The sequence below is a fragment of the Jaculus jaculus genome, chromosome 10, assembly GCF_020740685.1.
Source record: "Jaculus jaculus isolate mJacJac1 chromosome 10, mJacJac1.mat.Y.cur, whole genome shotgun sequence".
NCBI lineage: Eukaryota > Metazoa > Chordata > Mammalia > Rodentia > Dipodidae > Jaculus > Jaculus jaculus.
The window spans coordinates 61238264-61252311 of NC_059111.1; the positions used below are offsets into that span (position 1 = coordinate 61238264).

The 14048-nt window shown below is 39.8% G+C and overlaps 1 protein-coding gene across 2 annotated transcripts in view; it reads right to left on the reverse strand.

The window, feature by feature from the left end:
* Positions 1–8461: 8461 nt before the first annotated feature.
* The window catches only part of Krit1 (KRIT1 ankyrin repeat containing), a 44211-nt gene continuing 38624 nt past the window's right edge, over positions 8462–14048 (reverse strand). For both annotated transcript variants that reach the window (XM_045160996.1, XM_045160997.1), the window contains 2 exons: positions 9600–9716; positions 8462–8927 (listed from right to left, as the gene is read on the reverse strand). In XM_045160996.1, coding sequence (XP_045016931.1) covers positions 8859–8927; positions 9600–9716 — 186 coding nt within the window. In that variant the 3' untranslated portion in view covers positions 8462–8858. The remainder of the gene's footprint in view (positions 8928–9599; positions 9717–14048) is intronic.

The following is a 14048-nucleotide window of genomic DNA, read 5'->3' on the forward strand; positions in this document are numbered from 1 at the left end:
TCTTTGGTTATGCATTTCTCTCTGAGTGTTTAAGACCATGCAGATAGCCAAAAGTTAATTAAGGATTCATTTTGGAGGTCATTAATGATTCTCCAAAGAAACTTTAGGTACACAGGAGTAGCCCCATAGCTTACTGGTGTCTTTTGCCTGTGAGGATGAGTCAGGGCCATACTGGCCAAGTAGTTTTCCCTTCTTTGGGAAGTCAGGAGGACTGATTGCTCCTCAATTGTGACTCTTCTGTTTTACATTGTACACCAATTTTGTTTGGGTCTCCATATCCTCCCTGCTCAGTAAGACAGGTGACTTACCAGGAGGCCAGTGTAGAAGTGTCCCATCATCTCCAGTGGCCTCATGACATGGGAGCACAGGCCAAAATATTGACACTTTTTACTCCAGTCATTCCAATTGGCTTTGGCTTCTATGTAGGTGATTAACACACTTAGAAAGGAATTTACACCAGCCTGGATGTGTGTACATATAGAGCACATTTAATTACTGAAATAGACTTAAAGAATGGCACAAGGGCTTCTAAAATCATTTTGTCCTATCTTTAAAATTTTAGTTGTACTATGACAGCATAAGCCTTATATATGAGGTATAGAAAGTAGACACTTCTCATATTTTAAATATCTAATATTTATAAATATAGGCAAAACCTGATACCAGTCTTGAAAACAGTACCAGTTGATTACAAACTTAACTAATTAACCTAGAAATTATCAGAAAAGGACAAGTAAGACAGTATAAGGTCTTAGCACCTATGTGAAAACATCTTTGATTAGTTTAGATACCTGTGTGGGTACAAATTACCCAGAGAACATTGGAAACAGAACCATGGAGTTTGAATATATATATATTTTTAGGTGAGGACCATTGTTTGAGCATGAGGCTGTACCCTAAAGTAGGGAATATATCTTAAGAGTTAATTTTGCTATAAGCACCGGACTTAAGATGCCAAAATTGAGACAGTTACTTTACATAAAATAGAGTAGAATCTGGTCTTTTCTGAGCCAAAACAGCTAGCTAAATATAAATATAACCCTTGATAAATCTTTTTGAAGGAAAAAAACATTATTTGACAACCAGTGATTTTGGTTTGAACTTGATAGCTATTGATTTCATGTGCCACAGAAATTTTTATTAAGGTAAAATAATTTTATGTTTTACCCATGACTTAAATTTGATAAAGCTTAAGCAAGCTATCCCAACTTTTTTTTTTTTTTTTTTTTTTTCGAGGTAAGGTTTCACTCTAGCCCAGGCTGACCTGGAATTCACTATGGAGTCTCAGGGTGGCCTCGAACTCACAGCGATCCTCCTACCTCTGCCTCCCAAGTGCTGGGATTAAAGGCGGGTGCCACCACACCCGGCTTCCAACATATTTTAGCCTCAAAATTAGTTTTTTTTTTTTTAAAGAGTTTGTAAATCGTTTAAAAACCTCTAACTTTAGGCATGGTGTTTAGGTTTAGCCTGAAAATTTATCTCTCTCTTTTTTTTTTTTTTTAATTTACATCCACACACACCTTTATTTACATACTTTAACATTCTGATCTAGGTACCACTCAAAAGGCTTTTTTTTAAATTTTTTTTTCGAGGTAGGGTCTCACATTAGTCCAGGCTGACCTGGAATTCACTCTGTCGTCTCAGAGTGGCCTTCCTACCTCTGCCTCCCAAGTGCTGGGATTAAAGGTGTGTGCCACCACGCTGGGTTCAAAAGGCACTTTTAACAAGCACTCTATGTCCCATCATTGAAAAATTCCTTCCCAGTTCCTTCAATCAATTCATCTCACCCCATCACTAACCATCTTTCTTATAGGCTATTAATACCTGTGTCCATCTCATCTCTTTAGTTACAAACAGTTATAAACACAACATAATTAGCAAGCACAATGAACACACACAAACACATACACACCACACAAACAAAAAGAACAAATCCTCCTGATAAACAAGCTTTGCCTAGAGATTTCCAATCATCTGCTGTAAGAACTTTCCCTGTCCTGCCCTGCTCTATAACTGACATAGTGTATGGTGATGTAGGTCCATATTGTGCATAAGCTGTTTTTAATTCTTAAAATTAAAGGAAGTATATTGCCTCATCATTTGATTACCCTGTTGAAATTCAGTTACTGGATAAGCCAATGGGAAAGCTCGCGCTTCCTCATCACCTTCTTCCATGACTTTCTGTATCACCTTTTCTAAGGGGGAGCAATTAAAAACAGGCTGAGTAGGATGCAATGAAGATATGTGGACAATTTCAGAAGGCTTCTTAGTAATACTATCTAACTCATCTTTTAACTTTCTTTTTTCTTTCTCCAGGTTTATTCTCTCCTTTAAGGCTGCCACCTCATTTTTTTTTAATGGCATGTTTTATTTTATTTTATTTTTTAATTTTTATCAACATTTTTCATGATTATAAAAAAAATCCCATGGTAATTCCCTTCCTCCCCCACCCCCGACACTTTCCCCTTTGAAATTCCATTCTCCATCATATTACCTCCCCATCTCAATCATTGTACTTACATATATACAATACCAACCTATTAAGTACCCTCCTCCCTTCCTTTCTCTTCCCTTTATATCTCCTTTTTAACTTACTGGCCTCTGCTATTAAGTATTTTCCTTCTCACGCAGAAGCCCAATCATCTGTAGCTAGGATCCACAGGAGAACATGTGCCACCTCATTTTTTAATTCTGCTACATATAGTTGTGTGGAGGGCATGGAGGTGGAGGGACATGGTGGGTCCTAATCTGCATGATAATTAGCGGCCTCTGCCTCTAATTCTGCTGCTTCTTCTGGCTCTAATTCCTCCTCTTCCTTGTCACTATCTTCCTTAGAAACTTGTAAGGATTGTAATGTCTTTTCAATTCCTTGTGAGTTACAGGTGTCCCTTTTTCAGAACTTTGATTTCTAATTTCTTAAATGACATCTTGAGTGTGATCTAATATTTGCTTCACTAAACTATCTTTTGTACCTAAATCCAAAGACCATAAGGAAACAGCAATTACTGGAACCTTATTAGTACTGTGAGCTTGTAAAAAGACATTTAATTCTTTCCCTACTTTCTCCCAAGCATCTGAATCAACATTTCCTTGCTCTATAAACTAAGGGCTCATTTTATTAACGAAATCAAAAAATTTGCTTAAAGAACTTGATGCAATACCAATTCCTTGTGCTTTTAAAATATCTTTTACTACAGCTTGTCCCATAATTGCGTCAATTTACCTTATTCCAGAAGACTGAGTGGGCGACAACAGTCCTCTTTTTAGTTTTTCTTTCTTAGTTTTTCTTTCTTCCACGGATCCTGAGTTGATGTTGGCATTCCTCACTGAAGTCCCTGGTATTCAGGTCCCTGTTCCGGGCACCACGCTGTGCTGGCCTGCAGCATAAGAGTTGAAACAGAACCTGAAGGAGGGAGTGGGAATGGATCTGAGACAAGAACACAAGGAATAGAGCCAAGACAAGTACTGATCAAGGCTCAGGTTTATTCAGGCAGACACAGCTTATATACAGAATAAAAAAACTTTCTTGAGCCGGGCGTGGTGGCGCACGCCTTTAATCCCAGCACTTGGGAGGAGAGGTAGGAGGATTGCCATGAGTTTGAGGTCACCTTGAGATGACAGAGTTAATTCCAGGTCAGCCTGGACCAGAGTGAGACCCTACCTCGAAAAAAAAAAAACAAAAAACTTTCTTGGCAATGCCTATATGCCTAAAGTCAGCTTCACCAGGGCCATACGATAATTTATGTCTCTGTGTCTGGTGCCTGCTTCTTCTAGGCCGCATGATAAGGCCTCTGTGCCTGCTGCCCACCTCACGTTAATTGCCTCTGTGTCAAGAGGTCAAAGAGCAGCTGCAGTTCCCGAGGTCGAAGAGAGGCTGCACAGGCTCCTGAAAGTTAAGAAATTTGTTGGTATGTAGTTTAGATAGAGAAAGAGAGGGTGAGCAGAGCAAAAGATCATCTACATATTGTAAAAGTGTGTTGGGTGACAGATCCAGGAACAAAGGGTCAGTGGAGAGAACTTGACCAAATAGGTGGGGGCTGTCTCTAAAACCCTGGGGAAGGGCAGTCCAGGTGAGTTGAGAAGCAATATGAGTGTTGGGGTCTTCTCAGGTGAAAGCAGAGATTGTAGGAATCAGGGTGTAGGGGGATGGAGAAGGTAGCATCTTTGAGGTCAAGAACTAAAAAATGAGTCGTGGAGGAGGGGATGTGAGAGAGGAGAGTATAGGGGTTGGGGACTACTGCATGAATGGGCATAAAAGCAGCATTGATTAGGCATAAGTCTTGGACTAAGCAGTAGGTCCCATCAGGTTTGATAACAGGCAAGATCAGAGTTTTGCAAAGGGAATGAGTGGGGTGAAAGAGGCTAGCTGAAGCAAGTGAGAAATAATAGGTTTCTCCACAATGGGGAGTCCGTCTCCCTCCTTCTTTCAAACCCCACCAAAACAGGGCCTTCAGGGTGGACTAGCAGATAGCTTTTACTCACATGCCTCCTCACAAAAAGACTAAATACCTTCTCACTATGGTGGATACTTTCTTAGGGTGGGTTGAAGCTTTTCCTATGACTGGGGAAACTGCAAATATAGTCTCCTCTTACATTCTTGAATCCATTCTGCCCTGCTTTGGCCTTCCCCTTACCATTCAATAAGACAATGGACCAGCCTTCATTTCCAAGGTAACCCAGGAGGTATTCAAAGCCCTGGGAACAGATTGAAAACTTCATATTCCATACAGGCCTCAGTCCTCAGGCAAAGTGGAAAGAGCAAATGCCATTCTCAAAACTCACCTGTCTAAACTGACTTCTGAACTTCACCTGTCCTTGCCCCAGCTCCTCCCACTTGCCTTAGCCAGATTCAGAGCTATTCCTCGGGCCCCCTCCTTCCTTAGCCCTTTTTAACTCGTGTGTGGACACCCCTTTCTGTTAAACAACCGTCCTCCACTACCAGAAACTCCTCTCCATGGGTACTTACCAACTTTCACTTTATCTGGAACTTTCTCTGGGAACATGCTAACTGCCTTATTCCCCAATCTTTAGAGGGAGTCACAACTCTCTCACTTAACCCTGGAGATCAAGACTTCCTTAAGCAGTCTTGCCCACAGGGTCTCAAGCCACTCTGGACTGGACCTCATCTGGTGATGCTAACCACCCCCACAGCCGCAAAGTTTCACGACATCCCCAACTGGATCCACCTATCACAGCTCAAGAGAGTCAAGCCACCTCCTTCCTACCCTACCTCATCCAGGGATAAGTTCACCCCAACAGGCCCTCTCCAACTTAAACTCTCATGTTCCTACTCTTTCCCCAATCCCAGAATGTTCCTCTTGACACTGAAGCCTGTCTGCCTCCTCTCTCTTGCCCCAAGCCCTCTATCCCTGGCTTCTGAGTGCTCATCCCTCCTTCCCCCCCCTGTGCCTGGTCTTTTGATTTCATAGCTGTTGACAAGGCAAACAAGCTCCTTAATTCTTCCTTCTGTCCTATCATGGGGTGTGCAAAGCCCATCTCCCTCAACTTCTCTATAATAGATGTCCCTTGTGAGTGCCCTGAAGCCAGCTCATTACAGGGATAGTATGAGAGGTCTCTGCTTCGCTCAGGACCACGTTGTAACAGCGCACTATACTAGCACTGTTGGCAGGTGCTCACTATTGATTTCACCACCCTGTCAGTACTACTATTTCCACCCAACTAAATCCTATGTCATCCAACCACTGTAGCTCAAATCTCAGGGGCTACTCACAGTTTTTTTTTTTCTATCACAGACCCATGGGACTAAAAGTGGGCAGATGAGACGGTAGGGGTGGCAACCCAATACACTATGGCCTCTCGCTATGGGGGCTGAATAGAAATACTTAGATCCATTCAAAATGCCCTAAGATCGCCCCAAATGCCCATATCTAGACTATTATACACATCAAACAGGCTCATGCAAGCTCCAGGAGGATCTGTGTGATCTAACCTTCTCCCCCACCCCTTGGATGTCCATCCTTAATCCTTCTCTCTCCCTCCTCAATCAACTCAGTCTTAACAATCACACTGTTGCTTCCTGTGTGCTTCCCTTGAGTGGCCCCTCATGACTGCAGTCCCCCTGCTCAATGTCACCTCTGCTTCAGACACTCCCTGTTTCTGACGTCCTCTCTCCAAGCTCCCTACCCCACTTTCTCTTCTGAACTGCCTTGATTGCTGCCTAAGGACATCTCGTAATGCCCGTTGGGAGCTTTCAGGAATAACTCTATTGTTAAAAACCACACCTTATCTAAGGGAATTTATTTTTGGTATGACTCCATGCTGTATACTTGCATCTCTCTGAGAACCCACACGAGCCCTTGCACCCGTCACTTTGGTACCTAGCCGCACCATGTACACAGATGGAGAGCCGGCAGTCCTTCTTCAGTGGGCTCATCATTACAAAAGAGCTGTTCACCTGCCTGTGATGATAAGGGTAAGCCTGACAGCCTCTATGGCTGCCACAGGACTGGCTGTAGGAAGCCTGAGCCATACCCTAATCTCTTATGAAAGACTTTCTACAGAACTCAGCATTGCAGTCCAGGGGTCCACTGAGGCTCTATGACTGCTATAGGAACAACTTAGCTCTCCGGCCTCAGTTGTGTTACAGAATGACCGAGCCCTAGACCTCTTGTCAGCCGACAAAGGAGGGAGCTGCCTTTTTTTTAAAAAAATGAGGAATGCTGTTACTACGTTAACCAATCAGGCAAGGTAGAGTTCAAAATTAAAAACAAACAAACAAACTAGCTTCAGGTACAAAATCCAGCTCCCTCTGGGTCATGGAACATCTTTGGGATGGTCTGGCCCTAGCTTTTGCTACTCCTGAGGCCAATATCTGGGCTATTATTGCTCCTTGTCCTGGTCCCCTGACTTCTGAGATGCATCCAAATTCAGGTGGACTGATTCACCCACCAAAAATTCAACCAACTTTTACTGACCTGTCTCTCCTCTATCTCCTACCAGCCTCTAGCCACTAAGGAACATCCTCATCACCTGCCCTGAAGGGAGACCCATCGACCACATTATCCAGCCTCTCCAGTAAGAACTTATTGCCCCCTACGGTCAGCACAAAGACACTACAGAAAGAGAGGCTACTGTCCCTATCATTAACTAAAAGCTGGAATGTTAGGTCAGGATGGGCTCCCAAGATGGAGTCATAAAGTACAGCAGAATGGTGGATTATCCACATCCCTCAAGAAACCACCCAGCCATTATCCTTCCTTGCCTAACAATGCCCCAGGTCATGGTTTCCTGCCCCCTTATCTCTTAAGTCACCTGGTCAATGTTCTGGAGTCACACCCTAGCTATTTTAAATGGTTAATGTAATGATCTCTAAAAGAAACTTTTTTCTATTCAACTTAACAAATTCTTTCTCCTTCCTCACCTTCCCCCAACTGGAAAAGCTCTATAAAGCCCACTACATAAAAACTCAGGTTGGCTGTGCTCCTCTCTTGTGAGCCAGTCCTAGCAGTTCACGTTTTTCCTGAATAAAAGCTTCCATCTTTGTCTCAGAGTGGTTTGTGTGGTTTTAGTCAATCCCAAACCTTACATTTACAATATCTGGGACTTTAAAAAAGTAGCTGGGCATGGTGGCACATGCCTTTAAGCCTAGCACCAGGGAGACAGAAGTTCTCCAAGAGTTTGAGGCCCCCTAAACTACATACTGAATTCCAGGTCAGCCTGAGCTACATTGAGACCCTACCTCGCAGGGAGGGCGGGGGAACATCAAAAATATTCTCAGTCCTTTCTACTTCTAATGAATGAATGTACTTGTTTAGAGTGAGCTTTGGAAATTATCACTAAGGTAAGCATGATTCAAGGAACTCAGAAACAATACTTAGTCACTACCCTTGTTCTAGGTATACTTCTAGGTATACTTTTTTTTTTTTTTTTTTTTTTAGCTAGGGTCTCATTCTAGCCCAGGCTGACATGAAATTCATTAATTAGTCTCAGGCTGGCCCTGAACTCACAGCAATCCTCCTATCTCAGCCTCTCCAGTGCCGAGATTAAAGGCATGTGCCACCACATCTGGTGTTAGATGTACTATTTAACTAAGAATTTAAAAAAAAAACCCAACATGTTGGGAAATATGATGGATTAAGTAAAAGCCCCCTCCCCACTGCCAAAAAATAACCTATGTTCTTGAAAGCTTGGTCCCCAGCTGATGACAATTTGGGAGGTGTATCTTTGCTAGGGACAGACTTAGAGGTGTTATAGTCAGTTTCTCCTTGCCGGAGATCACCTCATTCTCCTTCTATATTCTACTTGCTTTGACAGAGGTAATGTCACCTCTGTTCATACCATGCTTTCCCCTACAACCCTGAAGCTTCCTCTCAAGACTGTAAGCCAAAATAAACCCTTTTCTCCCATAAGATGCTTCTGGCTAGGTGTTTGACCAGAAATGAGAAGATAACTGCAACAAGAAATGGTTGTATACTACAGAAAAAAAAATTTAGGTAACATGTCCAAGTAGAAAATACATTTATTCAAATCATGTTGACTTTCTGTATATTTTGAAATAACACACACAGTTTAATCAAAGCTACATTTTAATTCAATCACATTTCATTCCAAATTCTTTACCATTTCCAAAAATAACTTTTTATAAAGCTTACTATTTTGTTTAATATAACACATTCTGCCAACCTATATTTTTATGGGTTTCTCTCAAAAATTAGAATAGCTTATGAGCATATCATATAAAACTAACTGGTATATTACACACCAAACAAAAGTACAGATTCTGTACAGTGTATTTAATAGCACATATATTACAAGAGACTAAAATGCCTTGTTAAGAAATCTTTCATGGAAAAACTGCATTACAAAATGTGGTGTCTTGAATAGCAGTGACTTTCCCTTCATGAATTTCTTTCAGGGGGCATCAATTGTCCATTGAGCTTCATTAGCAGCTTTACCACAAGACCAGCCTACAAAGTAAGATGAAACACATTACAAAGTTTAAAAGACTTATGTAATAGTACGCAGTTTCCTGGTTATTTGAAAGGGAACTGACTTATGAGGAGATTGCCTGTTAAGAAACTGGGTATAAAGAATTTACTCAGAGCCGGGTGTGGTGGCACATGCCTTTAATTCCAGCACTCGGGATGCAGAGGTAGAAGGATTGCCATGAGTTCGAGGCCACCCTGAGATTCCATAGTGAATTCCAGGTCAGCGTGGGCTAGAGTGAGACCCTACTTCGAAAAACCAAAAAAAAAAAAAAAAAAAAAAAAAAAAAATTAATCAGGGGTTTTGAAGCAATTTAAGAAATGACCTTGAATACAACTAGTGACTCATAGGATGTTGTTAAGAAAAGAGAACTGGCAGGGTAACTACCATGCCATGACAGAAGAGACAGGGAATAACTGAGTTTAAAGAAATGTATAGCAGATCTTAGTTGTTTTAAGACAGAAATTATTCTAAGTTTTTAATCACCCTTACTTAGGAAAGGTCTTCCACTTCTTCCCTGGCCTTAATATTTAATTTTCATCAAATACTAGAGGTTTCTTAGAAGTTAAATGAATTATGTCACAATTTTAAAAAGATATAACTTTAGTAAAATTGTAGTTCATAGATGTCCAGAATAACTTATAAACACTTACCTGTTTTGTGTGTACTATAAAGCTCATTTTATTTTCCATACTATGGATCTGAAAACAAGTATCAGCATTTCCCAACTGCCACATAAAACAACCATACTTAAGACTGATGAGTAAAGCCTGCAACATAATTAAAAATCATTAAAATAAAATTTAAAAACACTTTTCTCTTACTGTCTATGTGTACCTAGCCATTAAAATAATGTTTTTGAATACCCTAAGAGTCTATTCAAAGCATATATACTTACCTCAAATAGCCTGCTATACAGAGACTGCTATAAGCAATGCTATTCTTTGTGTCAGATTAATGGGTCTTGTTAAGGATGACCATTTGTCACTGACTCTGATGATAATGAGGTATACTACAAATTTCATTTTCTGCAGTTTAAAAGTAATTGTTTTAATATATTCAGTATCATTCTTTTGAATATATATGCAGCATGCATATATATCTATATATCTATGTATCTATATATCTATATCTCTATCTATCTATATATATTTTTTCCAAGGTAGGGTCTCACTCTAGCTCAGTATGACCAGGAATTCACTGTGTAGTCTCAGGGTGGCCTCAAACTCATGGCAATCCTCCTATTTCTGCCTCCTGAGTACTGGGATTAAAGGTGTGCACCACCATGCCCAGCTTATATGCAATATTTTGAAATCTGAAATTTATGCAGTGGGGTTCAGGATCATAGGCAATTTCATATTATTAAAAACACATAAAATTGTCATGGTGCTGGAAAGATGTGACCAGAGTGCTCCATACTGCAATAGCTCTATTATACTTTCCAAGGCTCAGAATCTATTGTGGAAGAGGTGGCGGAAAGAATGGAAGAGCCAAAGGAAGGGTAGGACTCCTTACAATGTGCTCCCCCCAGACACAAAATGGCCTGGATATCCATGACCTCACAGTGCCTGACACTACCTACACAAGACCATCATAACAGGAGGAAAAGATCATGACATCAAAATAAAAGAGACTGATTGAGATGGGAAGAATGGAGTTTTAAAGGGGAAAGGGAGAGGTTTATTACCATGGGATATTTTTTTATAACCATGGAAGTTGTTAATAAAAAAAATGAATACAAAGAAAAAAAAGGCAAACAAAAATGTGCATTTAGGGCTGGGGAGATGTTTTAGCAGTGAGAGGGCATGCACTTGTAAAGCATGTTGACCTGGGATTCAATTCCCCAGTACCTGAGTAAAGCCAGATGCAGAAAGTGACTTATGCATCTGGATTTTGTTTGCAGTAGCAAAAAGCCCATATTCACTCCTCCTTTAAAAAAAAGTTTTATTTATAAGCAGAAGATATGGTAAAGTGCAAAAAAAGGTAAAATTGTATATTTATTATAGAAATAAGTATAATTATAAAGATTAGTAATATTTTCTTTATAAATTCAAGAGAACCCTTTTTACCTTTTCCTAACAAAATACTGCATTTAAATGGATGTTCAATACATTTTTATTAACAAACAATATTTGTAATAATTTATGAGTTCCATTGTTATGTTTTGCTTCATATATACATTAACTAATCAACTAAGGATAATTAGCATACCAAATATCTTAAACTTTTATCTGTTTTAAAAATACTTTTATTTATTTATTTGTTTGAGAAAAAGAGAGAAGGAGGCAGATACAGAAAAAGAATGGGCATACCAGGGCCCCTAGCCACTGAAAATGATCTCCAGATGCATGTGCCCCTTGTGCATCTGGCTTATGTGGGTCCTGGAGAATCGAACTGTGGTCCTTAGGCTTCACAGGCAAACGCCTTAACAGCTAAGCCACTTTCCTAGCCCATGTACCTTTTTATTTTTTTTGGTGTGTGTATGTGTGGTCTGCATGTATGTTCATATGTGACTATATGCACAGATGTATAGAAGCCAGAGGATGATTTGGGAGACTTCTTTCATCACTCTTTATCTTGCTTTTTGCAATAGGGCCTCTTATTGAGAACCAGAGCTCACTGTTTGGGCTAGACCAACTAGCTAGCAAGCTTCAGGGATCTGCCGATCTCCACCTCAATAGCACAGGATTACAGGCCTGCACTGCTACAACCCAGTATTTACTTAGGTGCTAGGGATCCAAACTCAGTTCCTTATGCTTGTGTGGCAAGTCCTTTACCCATTGAACCATCTCCACCATCTCATTTTTTTTTTCCCCCCGAGGTAGGGTTTCACTCTAGCTCAAGCAGACCTTGAATTCACTATGTGTCTCAGAGTGGCCTCAAGCTGTCTCCCTCCCAAGTGCTGGGATGAAAGGCATGCATTACCATGCCTGGCTTCTTTTTTTTTTAAGATGTGTGCATTTGAAGGCTAGAACTCTGTCCAATTTTATTTGAGAAAGGGTCTCTCATTGTCCTAGACCTCACCAGTTAGGCTAGACTAGTTGGTTGCAAGCCCAGGGATCCTCTTATGTATGCCTTCCCAAAGCTAGATTTACAGGCACACACCATCATACTCAGCATGTTATCATACTTATGAGGCAAGCACTGCATCACTGAGTCTTCTCCCCAGCCCCTATCATCTCTTCGTCATCAGCAGACTTATATTCCTCTTTTCTTTTTCTTTTCTTTTTTTTTTTTTTTTTTGGTTTTTCGAGGTAGACTCTCACCCGAGCTCAGGCTGACCTGGGATTTACTGTGTAGTCTCAGGATGGCCTCGAACTCACAACAATCCTCCTACCTCTGCCTCCCAAGTGCTGGGATTAAAGGCGTGCACTACCACGCCTGGCTTTTTTTTTTTTGTTTTTTGAAGTGGGGTTTCACTTAGCTCAGGTTGACCTATAATTCACTCTGTAGTCTCAGGGTGGCTTAGAACTTATGGTGATCTTCCTAACTCTGCCTCCCGAGTGCTGGGATTAAAGGCATCCAGCACCACACTCTATTCCTCTTTTCTAACTATTTTGAAATACTTTTCAAAAAATAATTATTAGTGATTTTCATTTTATTACCCTAAACAACACATACATGCATATATGTAGACAGAGAAGAAAGTGTATACATATACAAAGAAAGCAGTCATGCTATCCTTCAAAACAGATATATTTAGGAATACTACTTGTTATGAATGGTAATTCTTAGAAGGTTAACTATAAATAACAAACTAAGCATATGTCAAAAAGATAATAATTCACATGTGTATTTGTAGTGAGGTTATTATAAATGAAGCACTATAGTTAATTCATATGAGTATATATTATGTATAAGAAGCAGCTAATATTTTGTTTAAAACTAGCTATCTCCATTCATTTTGTAAAAATGAAACTTTCTAGGATATGCTAAAATAGCCCCTTACCAAGGTACAAACTGAAATGAGTAAATATACATAATATTTTAAAATACCTCATCTTTTTAATCAATGCAAAATTCTTTGTTTACTCCCCCCCACTCACCCTAGTAAAGCAGGATCTCACTTTAGCCTAGGCTGACCTGGAATTCACTCTACAAACCAGGTTGGCCTTGAACTCCTGATAATCCTCTTACTTCAGCTTCCAGTACTTTCAGTACTAGGATTAAAGGCATGAGCTACCATACCCAACTTACTTTACTTTTCTTTAACTAAAGCTAGAAAATCATCTCTTTAATATGGCTTCAACAGTTTAGTACACAGAAAAACTACATAATTCTAAGTATTTTATTTATTTATTTGAGAATGAGAGAGAGACAAGAGAGTGAAAGAGGCAGATAGAAAGAATGGGTACACCATGGCCTACAAACAAACTCCAGACACATACATCACCTTGTGCATTTGGCTTACATGGGTACTGAGAAATTGAACCTCGGTTCTTAGGCTTTGTAGGAAAGTGCCTTAATCGCTAAGCCTTCTTTCCAGCCCTCTCTATGTAATTATTTCTAATCTTCAATGTGACAGTATTAAAATGTGTAGCATATAGTAGGTAATAAAGTCATAGGGTAGAGCCCTCAGGAATGGGATCAGGTCCATTTCAGAAGGGTCCCAGAATGGTCTGCCATACTTTCCCACCATGTGAGGAATAAATAACGAAAACCCAGCACTCTTGCAGCCCAGAGGAAGGCTCTAACTAGATCTGATCATGCTGATATCCTGATGTCAGATTTAGAATGTCTAAAACTGTGATAAATAAACTTGTTTGTAAATCAGTCAGTCTATTTTGTTTTAGTAGCCTAAACATATATACATATATATACATATACATATATAATGAAAAGTCTCCCTTCCAACTCTTGTTTTCAACCACCTGGTTACCTTTTCTAAAGGCATCAATGAATTTTTTATTCATGCATTAAGTAATTTGTATTTTTGTAAAGATAAGACTAAAATTATTTCCAACCTTACACAAATAGTGTTCTACATACAGTTTAGCACCTTTATTACTAAATGTATTTTGTTAATACATCATTCTTCACAAATTATTATTATTATGTTTTATGGCCAAACAGCATTCCAATATATAATACATTATAATTAA